This window comes from Pagrus pagrus (assembly GCF_965226575.1).
Source record: "Pagrus pagrus genome assembly, chromosome: 19".
NCBI classification, from domain to species: Eukaryota; Metazoa; Chordata; class Actinopteri; order Spariformes; family Sparidae; genus Pagrus; species Pagrus pagrus.
In genome coordinates, this window is record NC_140203.1 from 15,352,437 (window position 1) to 15,372,153 (window position 19,717).

General features: G+C 41.0%; 2 protein-coding genes across 3 annotated transcripts in view; one reads left to right on the top strand and one right to left on the bottom strand.

Annotated features, from left to right (window-relative positions):
• The window catches only part of exd3 (exonuclease 3'-5' domain containing 3), a 43,243-nt gene extending 33,985 nt beyond the window's left edge, over positions 1-9,258 (bottom strand). For both annotated transcript variants that reach the window (XM_084384125.1, XM_084384124.1), the window contains exons 1-11: positions 9,013-9,258; positions 7,949-8,008; positions 4,364-4,428; positions 3,161-3,322; positions 2,584-2,769; positions 2,442-2,495; positions 2,187-2,326; positions 1,871-1,977; positions 1,705-1,778; positions 643-681; positions 351-517 (exon numbers count right to left, since the gene is read on the bottom strand). In XM_084384125.1, the coding sequence (XP_084240251.1) occupies positions 351-517; positions 643-681; positions 1,705-1,778; positions 1,871-1,977; positions 2,187-2,326; positions 2,442-2,495; positions 2,584-2,769; positions 3,161-3,322; positions 4,364-4,428; positions 7,949-7,976 (1,022 nt within the window). In that variant the 5' untranslated portion in view covers positions 7,977-8,008; positions 9,013-9,258. The remainder of the gene's footprint in view (positions 1-350; positions 518-642; positions 682-1,704; positions 1,779-1,870; positions 1,978-2,186; positions 2,327-2,441; positions 2,496-2,583; positions 2,770-3,160; positions 3,323-4,363; positions 4,429-7,948; positions 8,009-9,012) is intronic.
• A 1,283-nt stretch (positions 9,259-10,541) lies between these two features.
• Positions 10,542-17,095, top strand: cdc37l1 (cell division cycle 37-like 1). The gene is made up of 7 exons (XM_084339670.1): positions 10,542-10,909; positions 11,825-12,124; positions 12,279-12,372; positions 13,220-13,335; positions 13,628-13,750; positions 13,935-14,099; positions 16,392-17,095. Exons 1-7 carry the CDS (start codon positions 10,805-10,807, stop codon positions 16,506-16,508), a joined length of 1,020 nt encoding a protein of 339 aa, XP_084195796.1. The 5' UTR covers positions 10,542-10,804; the 3' UTR covers positions 16,509-17,095.
• Positions 17,096-19,717: the final 2,622 nt, after the last annotated feature.

A 19,717-nucleotide genomic window follows, 5' to 3' on the forward strand; every position in this document is an offset into this window, starting at 1 on the left:
ACCGTATATGATTATAGCATGTCTTAAGTGTGTTTACAGGTCTTGGAGAGTACTACTGCACATTTGAAAAAAGTAGTATAAAACCTTTTGTGGTTCCAGAGGAAACTGCAAGTAATATGATAAATATATGGAGCCACCCTTTAATATCTAAAGTGCTAAAGCTAAAGAGGCGTAAATCAAGTTAAGTCAAGCTAAAAGACAACAGAGTGACATGCACTGTGTGAGAAGGGGATGTGGTGGACAAAACCCTGGGTAAAAACTCTGAGCCTGCATATATTCCTTTCTCAACTTGTGTACTGCTTACCACAACTTGCATCATCACATATGTTTATGCATATTTTGTCACTCACTGCAGATCAGGCGGAAGACTCTGCTGCGTTTCCCACACTCCAAGGGGAAGTCGATATCTGGGGATATTGTATCTCAGTGCCCACTGAGAGGCTTTCTGAAGACCACAGTTCTTTACCAACATCTCCACCAAGTTTATCTGCAGCTCAAGGTCATCAGCCACAACAAACTATATGTACATAAAAAACACAAAGAAAAGAAAAAAAGTCACACATCTTGCATTATCTTATTAATACTGATATATACAGCATAGTGTACTGCTCACTGCCATAAACAACTACAAGCAGCATCTACCTGTACATGGTCACTCCAGTTCTCCTCTGTCATGCTTTTCTGAAAGAAAAGAGAAAGACAGATTTTTATTTTTAATTTTTCAAATAATTCTGTAACTGGCTATCCTGATTGTGATAATGCATCTTCCATAGGGTGGTGTTGCTGAAATGAAAATAAACTACAATTGCAAACCTTCTTACCATTATGGGTAAATGTAATTATAAATGTCTCTACACGTTTTCTCGGTGTTTGACCGTGACAACACTGTAATCGTGCCTGCCCTGCAATATGTATTTACTGCTAAGGTCAGGAGACGTATTACTTCATCATACAATTGACTTTTTTACTCTGAAACCCACAGATATGGGTCCGCTGAAAAAAGTGTAATGATTTATATTCTTTTTGGCCATGATCACTTTCTGTAATCAAACATCTAAAAGCAAATATCTGATCAAATGGGGGTCTGTGGTCTAATTTGTGTCAGTTTAGGGCTCCTTGACGTTAAAAAGTTCAAGAACCAGTGCTTTAGAGAACCTCAAATGCCTCCCACAGAAACTGAATCTATCCTTCACCCTAAAACCAACCGAGATTCCACTGAGATCTGTAGCCAGCTTTTACTGGCAAAATTTCTGACAGTGATTAAAGTTGACATATGTGTAACTAAACAGGAATATGAGATATCAGCAAAAAAAGCAAAATATTTCTAAGATACAATTAAGCCCTGAAACACAAGTGGTTTACATACTACTGCTTCCCGTATATTTCAGTATTTCATGAAACCACATTAATGGTTGTCTTCAGCACTAATATTTTACACTAAATTCAGCCATCAACAATCAACACGTGATAAAGAAAGCCTGAAATGTGTGTATGGTGGACACCGAACAAGAACAGACATCTTCTTCTTCTTCTTCTTCTTCTTCTTCTCTCAAAAGTATTGACCACTAGATTTGCCATTAACTCAAACTAGCTCAATCAAAGTCAAGTTGTTAATGATTAGCCTGCTTAATTAACTGTTATATTTTGTTGTTGTGTTAATAATAAATAAATAAAATAAAACAGAAAGTCCGCGGCATCACTTACTTCCAGAAACCTCGCGTACATGAGGTAACGCAGAGAGTCCAGTCTCCTCTTGTGCAGGGCATTGGGACACAGCCCTGTTTGAAAAAAAAAAACAAGAGGTCAAAATTACTTCTGCCTGAGGTGTACACACACACATGAACAGCTACACACGTGTCCAGTCACACACCTTGGTCTATGTTGAATTTCTCCATGAGGCGGAAGACTTGTTTGGTGAGCATTTTGGGCTGGATCTGGTCCATGCACTGTTTAGACAAAGAGAGGCGAGGGAACTGCCTGTGGAAACGCATAAAGACACAACCTTATGAGTTCATACAGCAGCACAATGATTACGCACATAGGTTCCAATTAGGGTTTTGGCAGTATGAAATGTTCATGATAGGATAACTTTATGAGAAAATATGGTTTCTCATCATCATGGTATTATACAGTTATTAGTGTCAGTTACAATGACCCTTAAAGGAATGAACACAGACACTCCTTACTTGCGTATCTCCTCCACACTGAAGTTGGGGTGGCACCACGAGTCCAGCAGTGTCACCAGTTGTTTTTCTAGATGACTGTGGCCTGTGACGAAAGACTCTGCCAACGGCAACTTATTCTGCAAGATTAGTGGTACACACACCTGCAGAAGAGGATTTGAAAACATTTCAGATCAAACACATCTTAAGTATGCTTATGAATAAACATGCACAATGCTTAGACAGACATGTCTGCTGAAGATGTTTTGTCTCACTCACCTCCTCCATATTCAGCTCTTTCTGTAACTTCAGCTTCATGCTGAGCACTGCTGCCTATGAAAACCACAAAGTAAATGAAAGAGAAAAACTTTTGTTTCAGCAAAAGTTTGATTTCTGGTCAAACACCAAAAGAGGCACTCACCTCTTTGTAGCAGGTAAGAGCCTGCAACCTCTCAATGTGCAGTCGGAGAGTGGCCAGATCGAGGGTATTGAGGTGGTAGATGTTTATGAGAACGTCTGCAAAGCTGGGCTGGATATCTGTTAGTAAGCTCAGGGCCCGATGTTGGAGTGCCAATACCTGCTGCTCTGGGAGTGAGCTCAGGGTCACCTGGTGGAAGGGGACAAGTGTAAGGAAACCAAAGAAAAAAAGAATAAAAACAACAAACAAGCAACTAATCTCAAATGGGGCTGGTGGTAACATCTGTGCTGATGATCGATGTACTTAAGTATTCTATTTTTAGATATAAGGAACTTCATGAAACTGGCTTTTAACTTGTTCACTTGACTCCATAAATGATTTAGATATTGTGCTTGAAAAAGACTTATTTTTGCCTGAACCACACTTACAGAAAATTGCTTTTCTGTAAGTGTGGTTCAGGCAATCCGACAACTTAAGACCTAGTAAGTTTTTCTAAAACGTCTAGAGTGTCTGCAACTAATGGAGCTGTAACTCTGCATTTCTCAAGTTTAAAAACGTTTGTTTGATGAATCTCGTCAACCTGCGGATGTTCCTTCAGCCATGCCTGGAATTCCATGAGGATGTGATGGCCGAGGGTGTGGCTCCGACCCTTCTGTTTGCCCGGACAGCTCTCCAGGATTGTTAGCAAGGCCTCGAGAGGCTCAGTCACCTTTGAAAATCCCTGGAGGGCTGCCAAGCTTAGCTGTGAGGGCAGAGAACAGGGGAGGCAGTGCTGTGAATTCAAACTAAAGTTGTGGAGAGAGAAAGATAGATGTATAAAACATTACAGCCTATCTTTTCATCTATTAAATCTTATTTTCATTTATTGTAGGGATGACTATTGGCACTTGAACAAAATATGAACATGATGAGATTTTGGATAAATAACCATTGGTAATGTGGATATAATGAATAAGTGGGTAAAGATAAGTATAAGTAGAGTAGTCTGATAAGCTCTGAGGATTGAATAATTTTACTGTAATGCAGCCTTTAGAACCAGGAAACGACAACAATCATGCCATATCGTGATATATAACAATATCCAAAATCTAAGACAATACATAGTCTCATATCATGATAACGATACAATAAAGATATTTTGCTCAGAACTACAATAAATATTATACGTTTTCTAGTAAATGACTCAAAATTGCTGGTAAAATGTGGGAACTGATTAGTGAATTGCAAGAAAAGCAGAAACAAAACATCCAGTGAAGACAAACAGCTAACTTCCCTCCCAGGGGGCCCAGCAGACACAGATCTGTGACCCATTTTAGGTTTCAGATAAAGACAGTAAACTCTGGCATTAGAAACTTCCTACACAAGAAAATAATATCTGTGTGAGAAAATGCTTCGCCCCGCGTCTTAATTTGTAAAACAGATGTCATCCACTCAATATCCTCCTCACACAGATCTCAAGTTCATTCAGTGCAACACAAATTCCTTCCTTCCTACTGACAGACACTCTGGTTTCCTCATTAACACACTCACACACACACACACACACACACTCACACACTCACACACTGGTGAGCTTCATTTAAACATGCCGGTATCCAAGCTCTCTCTCTCTCTCTCTCTCTCTCTCTCTCTCTCTGTTCCTTCCTGTGCTTCTCGCAGACACACAAAGATTCCATCTCTCTACCTTTGTAAACACACACACACACACACACACACACACACACACACACACACACAATATTGCATGTATGGAATTGACACACGCTGTGAAAGTGACTCTCACCATCTGAAGATCTTTCCGGTTCCAGTGTTCGAAGAGATCGTCTCTCAGCACGGCAGGGTCAAGACCTGGGGGGGGGGGGGAATCACAGACACACACACATTTAGATGAGGTGGGGTTTCACTCTGACCTTTGACCTCTGTCAACCTGTCAAGGAATCCACACCTATTGGCCTTTTTAGCAGTTTTTAAAAATGTTTTAACATTTGAGGCAGCTCATATCTTGCTCAGCTTCCAAGCTATGCGCTTGGGTTTTACCCACATTGGTTTGGACCAATCATCACCCTATAAGGAACCACGGTCAACTACAGGTGTGGTTCAGATGTAACAACCAGTGAGAGAAGCGACTGTTCGTTTGAAAAGAAACATGGCGGATCCTCAAAAGGTTATCATAGAAGCTGCTATAGCATCAGTTATAGCAGAACTGGAAAGTTTATTTCATTGAAAGAGGAGCAAAGAAAAGGTGTTTGTCTTTGATTTACCAACTGGCTTTCCTACTAACAATCTGATTGGTTGAAGTGTGCCTGTGATAGACGGATGGGTTGTCCAATCACCTGCTAAGTATTTTTTGAAAATACCTGCCCTTTTCAAAAAATTTCCCAAGAACTACTTCCCAGATGGTTCAGTGTAACCTCCTGGCGCATTAGGTTATCCAATGACAAGACATCTATTATTTCCAGTTAGCTCAACTGTCTGCTGAGACTAATGTCGTCCATAACTTTGGTGCAGGTCATAAAAACAATCCTGAAAACCGCAATGCTGATTTGCCCTTGCTCCTCAGTATTAGTCATGATAATAAAAGGTCAAATTTGTTGCCAAACGGTTATGAAATACCATGTTTTTGTGTCCAACCTAAATCTTAGCTTATAAGTAATGTGATCTGCTGGAAATATTGTTCGTTAAAACAGGCATAGCTGAGCAGCCATAACGTCAAATATTATTTCTTTAACAGGCATGGCCGAGCAGCCATAACATCGGATTAACAGCTGAGGCTGGTTGGACAGTAGAGGAACCCGGCATTAGCTCTGCATTCCAGCTGAATCTGCAGCCAAAATACTCTAGAGACGACACTCAGGGCCCTTTTTTTTGGAAGGCCACGGTTGATAAAAGGGACTAGAAACAAGAGGAGATGTAAGCATGCATGTGTGTGTCACGTTTTGTGTCGATCTGCCTGTGCGTGTGTTCCACTGAGCCTTCCCGAAAGCTACCCTCTCTGTCACTCATGCTGTGTGGGCTACACCGTACCTGCCCCCCTCCCTCCCTCCTTCCCTCCCTCCTTCCCTCCCTCCTTCCCAGGGCTAGTTTTCCTGTTCCCCTCTCCCTCCCCTGCAGCAGCCTCTCTCGATTTTGTCTCGGATTTCCCCAGGAAAGGGCTATGCGGTGGTCATGGTGTAAAAAATACAACCTTCCTGATGCATAGCCTGGGAAAGCAGAGCAAAAGGCCTCTCCCTCTCTACGTGTTGGCCTCTTTCTTTACTGCATCTCTCATGGCCTGATACTTTTGGTCTCTTTTATCTTCCCTCTTAAACATTATCTTTTGGTGCCCGAGTCTGTGACTTGATTCTGTGTTTTTATTTTAGATAATGCTAGTCGCGCTAAGCCAGCCTTTTTGCATGTTCTGGCTCACTGAGTTAAATCATGCACGCTCTACATTATTGTCAGTCACTTTCCAAAGCATAAAATAGTTTCTGATTTTTGTAAATGCAATTCCCTCTCTAGACAATCCAGCTAAATGACTACAATATCTGCTTTTATGTTTTGTGAAAGATGCTTAATTCTCGTATGGTAAAACAGCTTTTCAAATCAACCTACACTTCATTGTCTCACCATGATGCCACAGCGTTGACAGCAACATTACAGCATGCTATGAAAAACAGCAAAGCACACTGGATATGTAGTAAATGGGCTAAGAAGTCTAAGAATACTGCTCTGGTCCGTTGAAAGGTCCTTGAATTTCAAGCATTTGAATAGCTACAGAGTTTCCTTTGCTGTTCTCCATGGTTCTCTGCTGTTACACACCCCACTCCAGCCCATTCATCCCACTGACGGACATGCGTACGTGCACAGAGACTCACACAAACACAAATAGCACAAGCCCACTTCACTTCAGTCTCACTGTTTGTGTGAGGAGAGGAGAGGACAGAGAAGGAGAGAGGAGAGGAGAGGAATGTGGAGCATGTCGCCTCTTTATAGTCCTGGCTTGTGGGTGAATGACAGAGCTGGAGGCTCCACATTCACTACAACATAATAACCTCCATCACCACATACAAATACACACGGACACACATACAGAACATGCACTCATTCACCTCTGGGATCTGTATTTTTTGGCACCAGATAACTTACATGGTGAGAAAATACTGCATTTTACACTCAGTTGATTTTAAAGTAATCAGACACTATTTAACCTCCCTGCTCTTACAAAACAATAAAAGTCGCACTTAAATTTAAGTGAAATTAGACAGAGATTACAATCCACAGGCAGGTCTAACTGCCTGTTGCCAGGCAGCTGCCAAAATAAAGGAAACACAAAGATCAAGTGTCTAAATGGGGCATTTGGTGTCACTACAGCCACCAGAACAGCTTCAGTGTGACTTGGCAGAGGTTCTGCGAGTGGCTCAACTCCGCTGGAAGGACGCCACGACATTCTTCGACAAGCACTTCTCTCCTTTTGTATTTCGTTGTAGGTGCTGGAAAAACTTTTCAACAGGTGCCATTAGAGAATCTTGAAAACGAGGAGAGTGCAAGCACTTGCAGAATTAGATGCCTTTTAAAGCAGCGTTTGCATGTTAAATCACCTCTCCAGAATTGACCCACTACAACTTGGTCTCTATCCAAATGGAGTCTGACACATACCATCAGGCTCTACGGTGAGAAAAAAAATGATGCTGATATCATTGTGGACTCTTTAAGCTCTTTGTCTTCAGCCAACTAATGTTGCCAAGAAGCATGTGTAAACAAAGCATAAAATCAGAGATGACTCAAAGTTAGTCAGTGTGCTGTGGCAACACACTTATCTACACAATAATAGGCAATTCCTTAAAGGAGAAGTTCACCCAAAAATGAAAATTCTGTCATTACATCATCACCCTCATGCAGACTGAAAGTCGGGAGAAGTTTTATACTCCACAAAACATTTCTAGAGTCCCCATCTACTTCAGTTGTTTACGAGACTGCTGCAATGCTGTTTTGATGCGAAGCTCCAGTAATGTTTTGTGGACTATGAAACTTTACTTGACTCTCCATCAGCATGAGGATGAGCAGATAATGACTTTTCATTTTAGGATGAACTCATCCTAAAACGTTTAAGCTGAACAAGTGCTGAAACTGTTGGCTGGGATTTAAAATGTATACATACATGTATGTATCTATACACGCCTTATAACCACTGTTTAAAAGCTATGTTACGTGACATGACATGACATCAGACGTAGTGTATATTTCAACTACAGATATTTCTCAGCTGTGCCTCGTACCTTTGGAGTGTGCATACCCATCATCATCATCACACCACAATTAACCCCAAAGTTTGTTGTTTCTATATTAAATATTGAAAGAGAGCTCTGTGTTGTAAAACTGTGATACGCACCCACTGCCTCCGGAGTAGTATGGCTCATTTCTGTCCACAGGATGGTGTGCTGCTGACACTCTGTTGGGGAAGGCACACCGAACAACACGTTGCTATAAATAAGACGTCTCCACCACAATTGCTCAAATATATTACTGTCACAGAATTTTACAGTACTTTCATTTGCAATATACGTCATTATGGCACATAGTTATATGGTGACGCAACTACACTGAGCTGAATGCCAGAGAAACCAATTATAATCAATTATTTTGGGCTCAAAGTTTGCGGCATCTTGAACTGTGATGTCAATGAGCATCAAGAGAAGCAAAAAAACAAACAAAAACAAAAACGGAAGTGAATATCAAACCAAAAGAAAAATGTAACATGATTATGAACATGTTTTGCTGATATTATCATTCCTGCCCACACACACACACACACACACACACACACACACACACAGAAACCTGTGGGAACAGCAGCCTGAGAAAGGGCAAGGTGCCAGCTGGCTATGAGACTTGATTTCAGCCTGAGGATGTTTTTTTAGGCATGAAGTCTGGTTGTTTCTCCCTGTCTGAATGTCTGCAGGGTCTAGAGGCGGGCTTTAGCGTTCAGCACTGTCCACGAAACAGCAGCACTCTTTCGGGGAATGGAGAAGAAAGAGAAGAGCCCTGTGGCACCTGCAGTCAGGTGTTTTTATTATCTTTTACCGCCACCTAGTGGTGGCACGACGCTTCCTACTTCCTCGTTGCTTCATCTCACACTTTCTGTTAGCAAACATTAGCTTGTCCTGCACAGGAAAATCAAGCACACACTCTGATGACACCCGTCCGTGTGTTTATATTATACTTGCTCGAGTGTTTGTGTTGTAAGGGCCAACTTAAAGACACAACAATGTTTGTAGTTTTGCCAGTACCGTTATACTGGTAAGCTCGTGACTCACTTCGGCTAGCTTAAAAGTCAGTGCTAGGTTCTCATGTTGGGCCCCAATACACAGTCAGCTTACTTCTTAGTGTGTTGACGAACAAGGCATATATAATTAAAATAATGTAACGTTACGGTATTGATGTGAATGGACTCACCATGTGCTATTTGCTTCCAGTTAGCTATCGTCAGGTAGTCTACCTAGCTAGTTGCAATTGAGTGTAAGAGTGAACAGATTGAGTGCGAAGTTTTGCCCTGCGTAACACCTGTCAGGCAGCTTATGCGGTCCAAAACGCAAGAACGTACAGATTTAAAACCCTGAATTATGTAATTTCCCTAACAGTAAACAGAATTAACCACAATCTCCGATGTTTGATTGATGGAGTTTATCAAGAGTGATGTACACGCTGTAAGTAAAGCTGCCTTCAATGCTAAAAGTAGGGCAAATAAATACCCACGTCCATTTGCGGTCTACTTCCGTGGAGGTTGTCATACAAAGTCCAAAGCGCACTGTTGCCACCTTCTGGTCAAAGAACGCATAGCACACAGCACGTTTTAACATTTTTCAACACATTTCTGTTGGATTAGTTGTTGTTTATTCACACAAACAAAAATAAAAGTGAAAAATGCAGTTTAAGAAACATCTTAAATAAACAAAAACATAAACAAAATACTTACATGTAAGTTCAAAACCACAAACCATGAAAACACTTTTTAAAACCACTGTACACCACAGTATACCCTTTATTTTCCATGTTGGTATAATATAATAACTCTTTGGCATGGTAAAGACACATTTTGAAACATGTTGGCTATATATTTTTACTATAGGCCCATATCCTAGCTCATATTGTCAGTACAACATCAGTTACCCAGAGAGGTCTATAAAATAGTGAGAGTAATGAATTCTCTTGTAGGTATCACTTGTTTAATAATTGTGGTACATAATATATTTGCAGTATTGTATTTGAATAATGACATGCCCAAATAAGCTCATAATCCAACATTTTATCTTTTTTTTCTTTCTACATTTGACTTAACTACACTGTATCCATTCCTTACAGCCAGTAATGGAACGTAAGTGAGCGCATTTAGTCAAGTACTGTATTTCAGGACAATTGTGAGGTACTTGTACTTTACATGACTATTTCCATTTTCTGGTACTTTATTCCTCTACTTCACTACATTTTGGAGGCAAATGTTGTACTTTTTACTCCACTGCATTTATTTGATAATTGTAGTTACTAGTAACATTGCAGATTTCAGTCTGCTACAGGAGCACATTTTTAAATCTATTTTATCAGCAATAAAAATAAAAACACACTGCTCCTGACATCAGATAAATGCTGAATGTCGAATCCAATAATCAGTTAACCCATTTAGACATATACACACGTAAATATATGTATTATTTACTTTTACTTCTTCTTTTGATACTTAAGTTCATTTATTGCCAGAAAATTACTCTTGATACTTCAGTAGGCTACATTTACTGTCAGATACTTTAAGACTTCATTTTTATTTAAGTCTTTTTTTAAGACAATATCTTTACTTTTCCTCAAGCATGACTTCGGGCTCTTTACAGGACCCTGCTCGAACTGAACAGAACTCTGGAGAAACGCTTGAGAGGGTGTCACGTGGTCAGTGTTGTTTACCACGTGCTCTGCGTGTCACCTCTTAAAACGACGCAGCCGCGGTCTGGACTGCTCCTCACAGCCAGTGACTGTAGTTACTGTAGACATTACAACGCTGTTATTTACAGAAGCTGAGCTCCCCGTCGTGGTGCATCATATTCCTCCTTCAGCTCTGCTGACTTCTCAGACTGCTATTTAGATCAAACATAACTCTGACAGACAGTTTATCACAGAGAGCAACACTGTTACTGGTTCTTCCAGCACGGCTAGCACTAGCTAGCAGAGCTAGCCAGCTAACGTTAGTTGCTTAGCAGTTATGGAGTGGCTGGGCAACGGAGCTTCAATTTACCCTGATGAGGAGTCTAACAGTGACCCATCTTCAACAGCCAGGGGCTCCAGTCCTATGTATCCTCACCAGCAGGTAATGAACTCATGCTAGAGGTTGGGATGTTAGCGGAAGATTACTTGGCAGCACATATAACGGGTTGGTATGGGAAGCATGCTAACTAACTAAGCTAACAAACCAGTTTGGGGCTCGTTGGAGTTCATACCGAGTTACTAAACAGTCAGCAACGAACAGGCTAATAGTTACTTGTTTTCCAATAGTATTACATTTCACACCTCTACCTTCGCTTTCGTGTCATTATCTTACACGTTAGCATGAACAACTTTCATGCTGGCACAACACCAACTCCCAGGCTGCATGCATGCTAGATTGAAGGCTGACCTGATGCGAACCTAGAGTTGCATAATAAAGCTAGTTATATTCTACACAAACGTGTGGTCATATGGTGAACAGATCGCTCGCAGTTTCATCCTCCTGCCTCACTGCTAAAATCTGCGTCAGAGGGAGACCATCCGGAGGAGGAGTGGTGAGATCAGAGGCCACAACAAGACATGAAGCAGCAGCTCACTTTCCTTTTCCCCCAGGTCCTCCTCCATATTGTCAGACACTGGCAGCTGTGTGCGATGTCTGCCTAGAAAAGGCATTTTGCTGTCTGGGTAGCCATGGACATGATGGAAACAAGCATTTATTTATTTTTAGCCCTCTCGCCCCACCCTGTACCAAATACAGCACGGTTGTGGTCATGAGAGCTCAAAAGCCAGTGGCCTACATTTAGTTTGTGATTCAGAGGCAGTCTGTAGGTGTCAGCTGTTCCCTCCTGTAGCAGAGCCAATCCTCTCTCCTCCCTGTAGGCCACTTTTGCATCAGCGATCTAAACTTGACACTGACAGATTGTGTTTAAACAAATTGGATCAATGTGTACGTTATATAAGAGAATTTGCTGTTAACTGTACAGTATATTTCTTTTCTCTTTCTCTTCCACTGATCCAGTCATCATCATCGCACCCTTGTGATTGCGCCATGGAGTCACTGTGCCAGAGCCAGCAGCGCTGCGTGAAGGCCTCCATCGTCTCCAGCTGGAGACTGGCTGAAGCCCAGGACCAGCTGTGTTCTCTAGGCGTCCACAGCTCAGAGTCCCTGGAGCAGGAGCGTGCTCGGACTCGGGCCTGCCCCACAGAACTCTCACACACGGAGGAGGAGTGGCGCCGCAAGGAGAGCATGCTGGGAGGTCAGGAGCCGAGCCGCAGTCCTGTGCTCGGAGCAGTCGGGAGTTGGGACGTTTTTGATAAGGTCTGCGGGTACACATAAAGCTGACGTGTTTTATAACTTTGTTACATTATGTTGATTTCTGTTAACATTTTCTTATTTGATTGTGTGTACCTGCTGTCCACTGAGCATTTAGTTATGTCATCAACACCTTGTTAATGTCTTCTCTCTCCTCCAGAGTATCATCAATGTCGAAAATAAACAAGCAGAAATGGATCAGGACAAGTGCAAGACGTTTCTCCAGAAGTACGAGCAAGAGCTCAGGCATTTTGGTAAGTCAGATGCTAAACAATAAGAGTTGTTTGGATTGTCGCAGGTTTAGGCAGGATTTCTTCTCCAGTTTCACCAGAAGGAATTCTATTATTTAATTTTCATGTGAATTTGTGAATGAATGTAAATACATCTTAAGTTATTGCAGAGAAAAATGGCCAGCAAGGCAGTTTGTACTGCGTTTGAGTTGTCCATGTTACAGTTCTTTTCACTTTAACAAAAACTATGGATTGATTGCAATGAATTGCCTTACTCAGTCTTAAAATATAGGGGTGCACTGTGAAACACTCTGAACATGCATGGAAAATACTGGCCGGATCATTTTAAATGTTGCCATGAGAAATAAGACACTGCCAGTCAACCAGCTGCAATCATTACTAACTTCTCATAAGGTGTTTTTAGTTATGGATGAGGTAAAAAGGTAAACTTGGTGAGCTTTAACTGCCAAGTGATGCAAAATAGAGGGTGGATCGGGCCTGGAAATTAAGCCTGTGCCCGGCCCGAACCCGAGACTTTCAGACCTGACCCGACACGAGCCCAAATTAATTAATTAATTAATTAAAAACCAGGCCCGACCCGGCCCGATACCCGAAATATTATTATGCAAAGTTCACGTTATTTTCAATGACGACAAACAGCGGGTACCCGACCCGATTCCAGCCTCTAATGCAAAACTCTCATTCTTTTGGGTGCTGTAAATATTTCTAAAATCTACTTAATCAACACTGTAACATTCTCACAAAAAGCAAACAACTTGGTTTTCTTTGTCAGTTTCATACACAAATCACCCATTCGGTGCTTTTTATGTCTTGAACACATGAACTGATGTGCTTTATATCCAATTATCAGGTATGTTGCACAGATGGGACGACAGTCAGCGATTCCTCGCAGACATGCCTCAGCTCATCTGTGAGGAAACAGCCAACTACTTAATTCTGTGGTGCATGAGACTGCAGCAAGAAGGGGTAATGTACTGAAAGGATAAGGCTGGTCTTATTCAATCTTTTTAGTATCTACGACAAAGTAGTCCATTTCTATTCCACAAAGCATAAAAACACATAGCAAAACATGCAATATAACATAAAAACATACAGCAGTAATATATGCAATGTTAAGAATTGTCACAGGTTGTTTAATCTCCTTTGAAGCAGACTTTTGAGCGTCCACTGTAACCCCACAGGGCCTATAAATTACTTAATGGTTTGTAATCAATTCAGACAAGGACACAAAATCATTGTCATATTTTGTGTCCTGCAGAAAGAAGCACTGATGGAGCAGGTAGCGCACCAAGCTGTAGTCATGCAGTTCATCCTGGAGATGGCGTCGAACTCTCAGCAGGATCCTCGAGGCTGCTTCAGACAGTTCTTCCACAAAGCCAAAGTAAGACACACATCTGATTAATGCCATATGTGCACACAACAGAATGAGAGCCAACAGCTCATTCCTACAGTGTATGCTCATATGGTACACTTGGATTTTCCATTTCAAAGATGGTGTCAGAAGGATGTTCGCTTTCAGCCATGTTGTGCTCTTTCCTCATATTGTTGTCTTTGCTGCTGTGTAGGACGGACAAGACGTCTACTTAGAAGTCTTCCAAACAGAGCTTGAGGCCTTCAAACACAGAGTGAAAGACTACGCAGTCAAGTGTAGAGGCGACACGGTTAACGAGATTGAACAACGAAACACTGGCACAAACTGCAGACTTGACCCCAAAGAAGCCCTGGACACAGTAAGTTTCCCTTCACTCTTTCTCCCACTGCTCCAGGCTGTTGTTGCAGTTACCTCACACAGCTGTAAGATGGCACCATTGAGCTACTGTATATTAGTCTCAAACAGAATTTCCTGAGGAAACTTTAGTTGATGTTGGATTTCAAATCGCAGCACTTAGGATGTTGTTTTTGTGATATCATTGTCACAAAATATACAAATGACCTTTTTCACATTTGCTTGCTTATGCTCAGTGTCATTATTCATGAATGGTGACAGCACAACAATGCAGCAGGGAAGGATTCATAGGCATTAGGAAAACATGAATTAAACCACATAGTGATCAAGCACTGATTTGCCACTGGTGATCTGGGGGCTTTTGTCAGCTGTTTAGTATCACATGTCTCAGTCAAATGTGCTGTCTGGGAGTGTGATGTCCCAAGCTTGATAACATAGCAGCAGGTATCACATTTTCCACTGCAGTGGACAGTTTTACAGAACCATAGTAGATATTGTCTCTTTTCTTTCCCCTGTAGTAAAAATCCTTTTGTCTCAAACTTGGATTAAATTCCTAGGAAAACAGATCAAGTCAAAATTTCATCTGAAACGAATGAACTACATAACGGAAGATTTTTTTTTTTTATTCCTGCTGAACATGCAAATATTAAGTCTGAATATACTGCATTAATATAATGTTGCCCATAGAAATCACTTCTACTTGATCCTTTCTTGTTATTTGAAAAAGTATAGAAACTGTTACAACATATGGAGGATTGAAACGCCTAAAATAAAATAAAGAAATGGTTAAATAAATTAATATGTACGGAAGCCCTAAAGGGCCATGCATTCATGCATTTTATTTCCTCCGTTTTCCCGTGGTAACAAGTTAATTTCAATTGTTTTCCCGAGATAACGGGAACATTTTTCTCGAACTCGAGATAATGACTGTGATATGATAGGCCTGAGATTATGGAGATGCCGGGGACCTCGTAGCTGGTCAGCTATGTAGTTAATGACGACATCAGGCTCACTTAGATTGAGCCGCCGATATAGCTGAAGCCTTGCTAACCGTCTTTTTAGATTACGCACACTAATGTGTATATTATCTGGAATAGCAAGGCATAATGCTATTTCAGCCTGTGTCAGGCCTTGATTGAAAAGATATGGATGCGGTGATCGATATGCTCCTGCTCCTTGGAACACTGAATGATGTTTCCTGCAATGATTTTAATATACTACACTATCTTTTTGTTTTCTCAAGATCTCAAATTAATTAAACCATTATCTCGGGAAAACAAAGTTGTTATTTCGAGATAATATCTCGAGAAAACTAATGAAATTAATATGAAATAAAATGCATGAATGCATGGCCCTTTAGGGCTTCCGTAAATATGCCATTAAATGCATATGGTATAGAACTAAAGGGTTAACCCAGACAAGTGGATTGTGTCTGAAATATTAAGACAATTGATGTAATTATAATCAAATTGTGTTTTTGGTGCTGATATACTTATAATAGTGTAACACATGTATCATTATTTATCCAAATAGTCCTAAGTCCCCAAAAGTGGATAACATCCTCACCTCTGCCATCAGTCTATGTTTGTCCCTTTCCTTTAATCATTGTGTCGGCAGCTCAGGTAAATTCCCACCCAAGAGATCATTATTTTGCATCATTATGTTTCCTAGACACACAAATGGAGCTTTACCAGCTCTGCCAAGAAAACTCTCTGGAGCCCTGAGTTGTCTGCCTCATACACAATTAAAGGCCTTTATTGTCCATGACATTGTAAATGATTAACAGGCATGGAAGATATTTTTTTATTTGAGTGCAGTATTTCTATATTCAGATGAAGAGTGTGGAAATTGCCAAATGGCCTCTCTAGTAAACGTAATCTTTGTAGTTTGAAAGCCTTTTGTGACTGAGAGAGAATGAGGCCTCCTCCCCCTGTTGGCCCCACAGCCTGACCTGCTGCCAAAAATCTACTCAGAGGGAAGAAAAAACATCCTCCTCTTCTCCCACAGAGGAAAGATGGCTACCCAGGAATGCGATGGAGCCTGTTAAAACTGAAGCTTTTCTCTCCTAGTCCTGCTTTTGGATTTCAGATCAGTGCATTGGATGTTTAAGAGGCAGAGTGCAGTTACATAACCATTATAATCCTCTAACAAGGCAACAGTAGCTTAATCCCCTTAAGTCTCTCCTCGCTCTGTTTTAAACCTATTTTTTTATTTAGGTTTGTGCATGACAATCCTCACCTTTGACTGGTTTTTTGGCTATCTTTGGACACCTCCTCTCTGTCTCCCCCTCCACTAGGTGGCAGAGTATCCTATGAAGCGCTGTATAGAGGCCGGTTTGTGGACAAGCACAGGAAGGTGGACAAAGGATGACACCACAGAAACAGACGATATACGCATGATGGAGACCTCCTAGGGATTGTAGGACCGGCCCCTGCTTTTCTTCCACCTCCATCGTCTCCTCTTTTTAGGAACTACCTGAGTTTTAAGCCCCCTTTACTCAGTAGAGCAGGCTTAACAATACCAGAGCGGAGCAGGAATAACCAGAGAAATGATCAATTGTTGCGCTGCAATTTTCAGAGGAGAACCTGCAGGAAATTATGCTTCTCTGATGACAAACGTTTCTCAGATTTGTCGATATATACCACTGTGGTCGGCTTCTGGCAGAGTAGGTTCCTGCGGTGTCTCTTGCCAGCTAAATGCACGTGTTGTGCCCTAAGCCTGGTTTTACAGATGGAGTTCTTGTAACCTTCAAGCTGGTTCTTCTGAAAATGAGAAAGTGAAAACAAAACAAACTGACAAACTAAGTCCTGACAACACAAAGAATACTAGACCTGTAAAGTATTTGGGCTAAAGTCAGTTAGCTACCATATCCCATGCCTGACGTAGCTAACTGATCTGAGGAGTAATTAGAGCTGCTTAGAATGAATCATGTCGGGTGTAAGAGAAGCATGACTGACAGATCGTGGATGAACATTTATATATAAAGTATTGTCAACTGAAGGTCTGTCATTCTGTGCATGGCATTTATAATAGCACAGTGTCTTGAAGCAAAATTTAAAACTACCTGATCATTTGTATACGGCTAGCACTTCAACGGAGGTTTAAAGTTAGACTAGCCGGGAAGTCTAAAAGTATGAACACACTCAAAGATGAGCACAATTTAATACATGAGGTCAAAAAGTGTCCCAAAAAATAATGTGTGTGTTGCAACAGTAAACTGTCATTGTTAACATTAGTAACAGATGCTTGTTCTTTGATGAAACAACATTTGGCTGGGAAGTATGATGGCCAAACTTGTGCAAACAGACAAAACACGAGGAAAAAACAACGGTTTAAGCAACTAGTCGTGCACATCTCTAGCATACAGTAACTGCTGTAAAAAAAGAGAGAAGTAGGTTGATCAGCAGGAGTGAACCGTTGAGTAATTCAGTTTCAGCTGCACTTGACAGAGCAGTTTGTCTGTTTTAGTGGCGTGATGTTTGAATGTAACCAATACAGAGAGCACACCAGTTGTGCTCACTTGGATTTAGGACTGCACCTAACTATTATTTCACTATTGATTAAATCAGACGGTTATTTTCATGAATAATGAATATTTTTTAGTCTGTAAAATGCCAAAAAAGGTGAAAAATACTCTTCCCAGAACCTAAAGTGACATCTTCAAGTTGCTTTTTCTTCCCCAACACCGTCCAAAACCCAAATATTCTTTATTTACTGTCATAAATGGCAAAAAAAAAGCATTTTTGCTTGAAAAATGACTGAAACGATTAAGCAATTATCAAAATAGTTGGCAGTAAGCTTTCTATTGCCTAATTACTGCAGCCCTACTTGGATTTGTGTTTTTCACCAGTATTGAATTTACAGTCAGACTCTCAACTGATCTGCATGTGTGCAGTTGAACACATACCCACAGGAGATGATAAATAATGCAGGTGGCTAATGAGTTAGCTTGCTCACAGTTGTTTGAAATGAAGAGACAACAGAGATGTTTCATGATGATGGCTTCTGGTGCAAATGTTTTCACTTTTACTCGGGTTTTGTCATACATTAGTGTCATTACCTGATGGTCGCCATTCCTTGTTGTGCCTGAAAAGCCATCAAACACAGCCTCCTTTACAAGTATAACAAGAAAGTTCTGATGTCGGTACAATTGATTAGTTACCTTACAGTGCTGCTTTTACAAATGCAGAATAGGAGCTTATATACACTTTAAGACATTGGATGTCATTTGTGCATCTCTTGAAAGGCAAGACAAGAGTGGTTTTAATAAAGACACAGCCCATACAAAAATCAAAAACACATATTTATCCTTTTACCTGTAGTGCTGTTTATCCATCTCATTTGTTTTAGTGTGAGTTACAGAGTTTTGGAGCTCTCGGAGGTAGAGATGTCTGACTTCTCTCTCGTATAATAAAACTAAATGGCATTCCACATGTGGTGGTCAAAGCACCAAGGAAATACATTTTTCAAAACTCAACAGCAATGTCTCTTTCCAGAAATTATGACCTGGTCACTCAAGATGATCCACAGAGCTTGCTGTGAGCAGTTTCATGTTGTATTTCTGGAAAGAGTTATAGATGAGCTATTGGGTGAACTGTCCCTTAAGTATTCTGAGTGTTGTCTGGAGAAACTTATGGGAGCAAGTAAAGGGCGCAAGTAATCAGACTACCTCCTTTACATCTACATTAACATGCATCTTTTACCAGATTTTATCTAGCGTCCAAGTCTGCAGACGAACTTGAAATTCATTTAATATACACAATAAAGTCAAATGACTTTCCACATACACAACGCAGGATGACAATAATTGTTGTTGTGCACGTGGCTACATTGGCTCGTATCGTCCTCTTCTGTGCCAGAAACAATCAGTATAACAGTAGCCAGCTGCTTATTTATTTAAGCAGCTTGACATAAGACAAAGCCGAATAATGAGCTTAAGACAGTAGTGCTCGCTTTTCAGTATGTGACAATAATTACTCACTATTTATTGCATGACAAAGCACTCTGCTTTCAATGCAAACGTGGGATTTAGAAGGGCAGTCAGCCCAGTTTTATGAGGACATTTAACACAATCCTAGTGTTCACTGGAAAGGTATTCTGAGTGTAAGAGGCATGGTAATGTAAGGTGTAAAGAGGGTGCTGCGCTTGTCAGTTTAGTTTGTTATTAATCCCTTGGGATTCACGCGATCATGGAGTTTGAATCACTTCCTCTTTCCAACATGAGGTTTATTCGGCCTGCGTTGCCTTTTGTGTATTCATTGTTTCAGGTTCAGTGATGGGCCGGTGTGAAACTAGCTTGCATTTTCTTTACCAGCTTGCCATCTGTACCCAGCCGCTAAAGCAGAGTCACAACTGCCAGTTTCCTCGCACAAGTGCTCTGTGCAGACTGTTGTCGGTGTTTGTTACAGTTCTCGATTCTGTGACCTCCACCTGAGAGAAGGCTAAAGAGCACTGATATGGAGGGGAGGGGAAAAAAGGGCTGAGCTCACTACAATGACTTTTATTGTTTATCTGTATGCAGAAAGGAACTCTGCATCTGAATGTGTCCTGCACTTTACATTTGTCTCGAGGTGGAATGATTCAAGCACTTGACTTTATTCTTCTTCCCAGTCACCAAGACTT

Excerpts from the sequence above, each read along its gene's own strand:
- cdc37l1 (XM_084339670.1), top strand. The coding sequence starts at position 10,805 with ATGGAGTGGCTGGGCAACGGAGCTTCAATTTACCCTGATGAGGAGTCT. Across the intron at positions 10,910-11,824 it reads CTATGTATCCTCACCAGCAG|TCATCATCATCGCACCCTTG; the intron begins GTAATGAACTCA and ends CCACTGATCCAG. Across the intron at positions 13,751-13,934 it reads AGTTCTTCCACAAAGCCAAA|GACGGACAAGACGTCTACTT; the intron begins GTAAGACACACA and ends GCTGCTGTGTAG.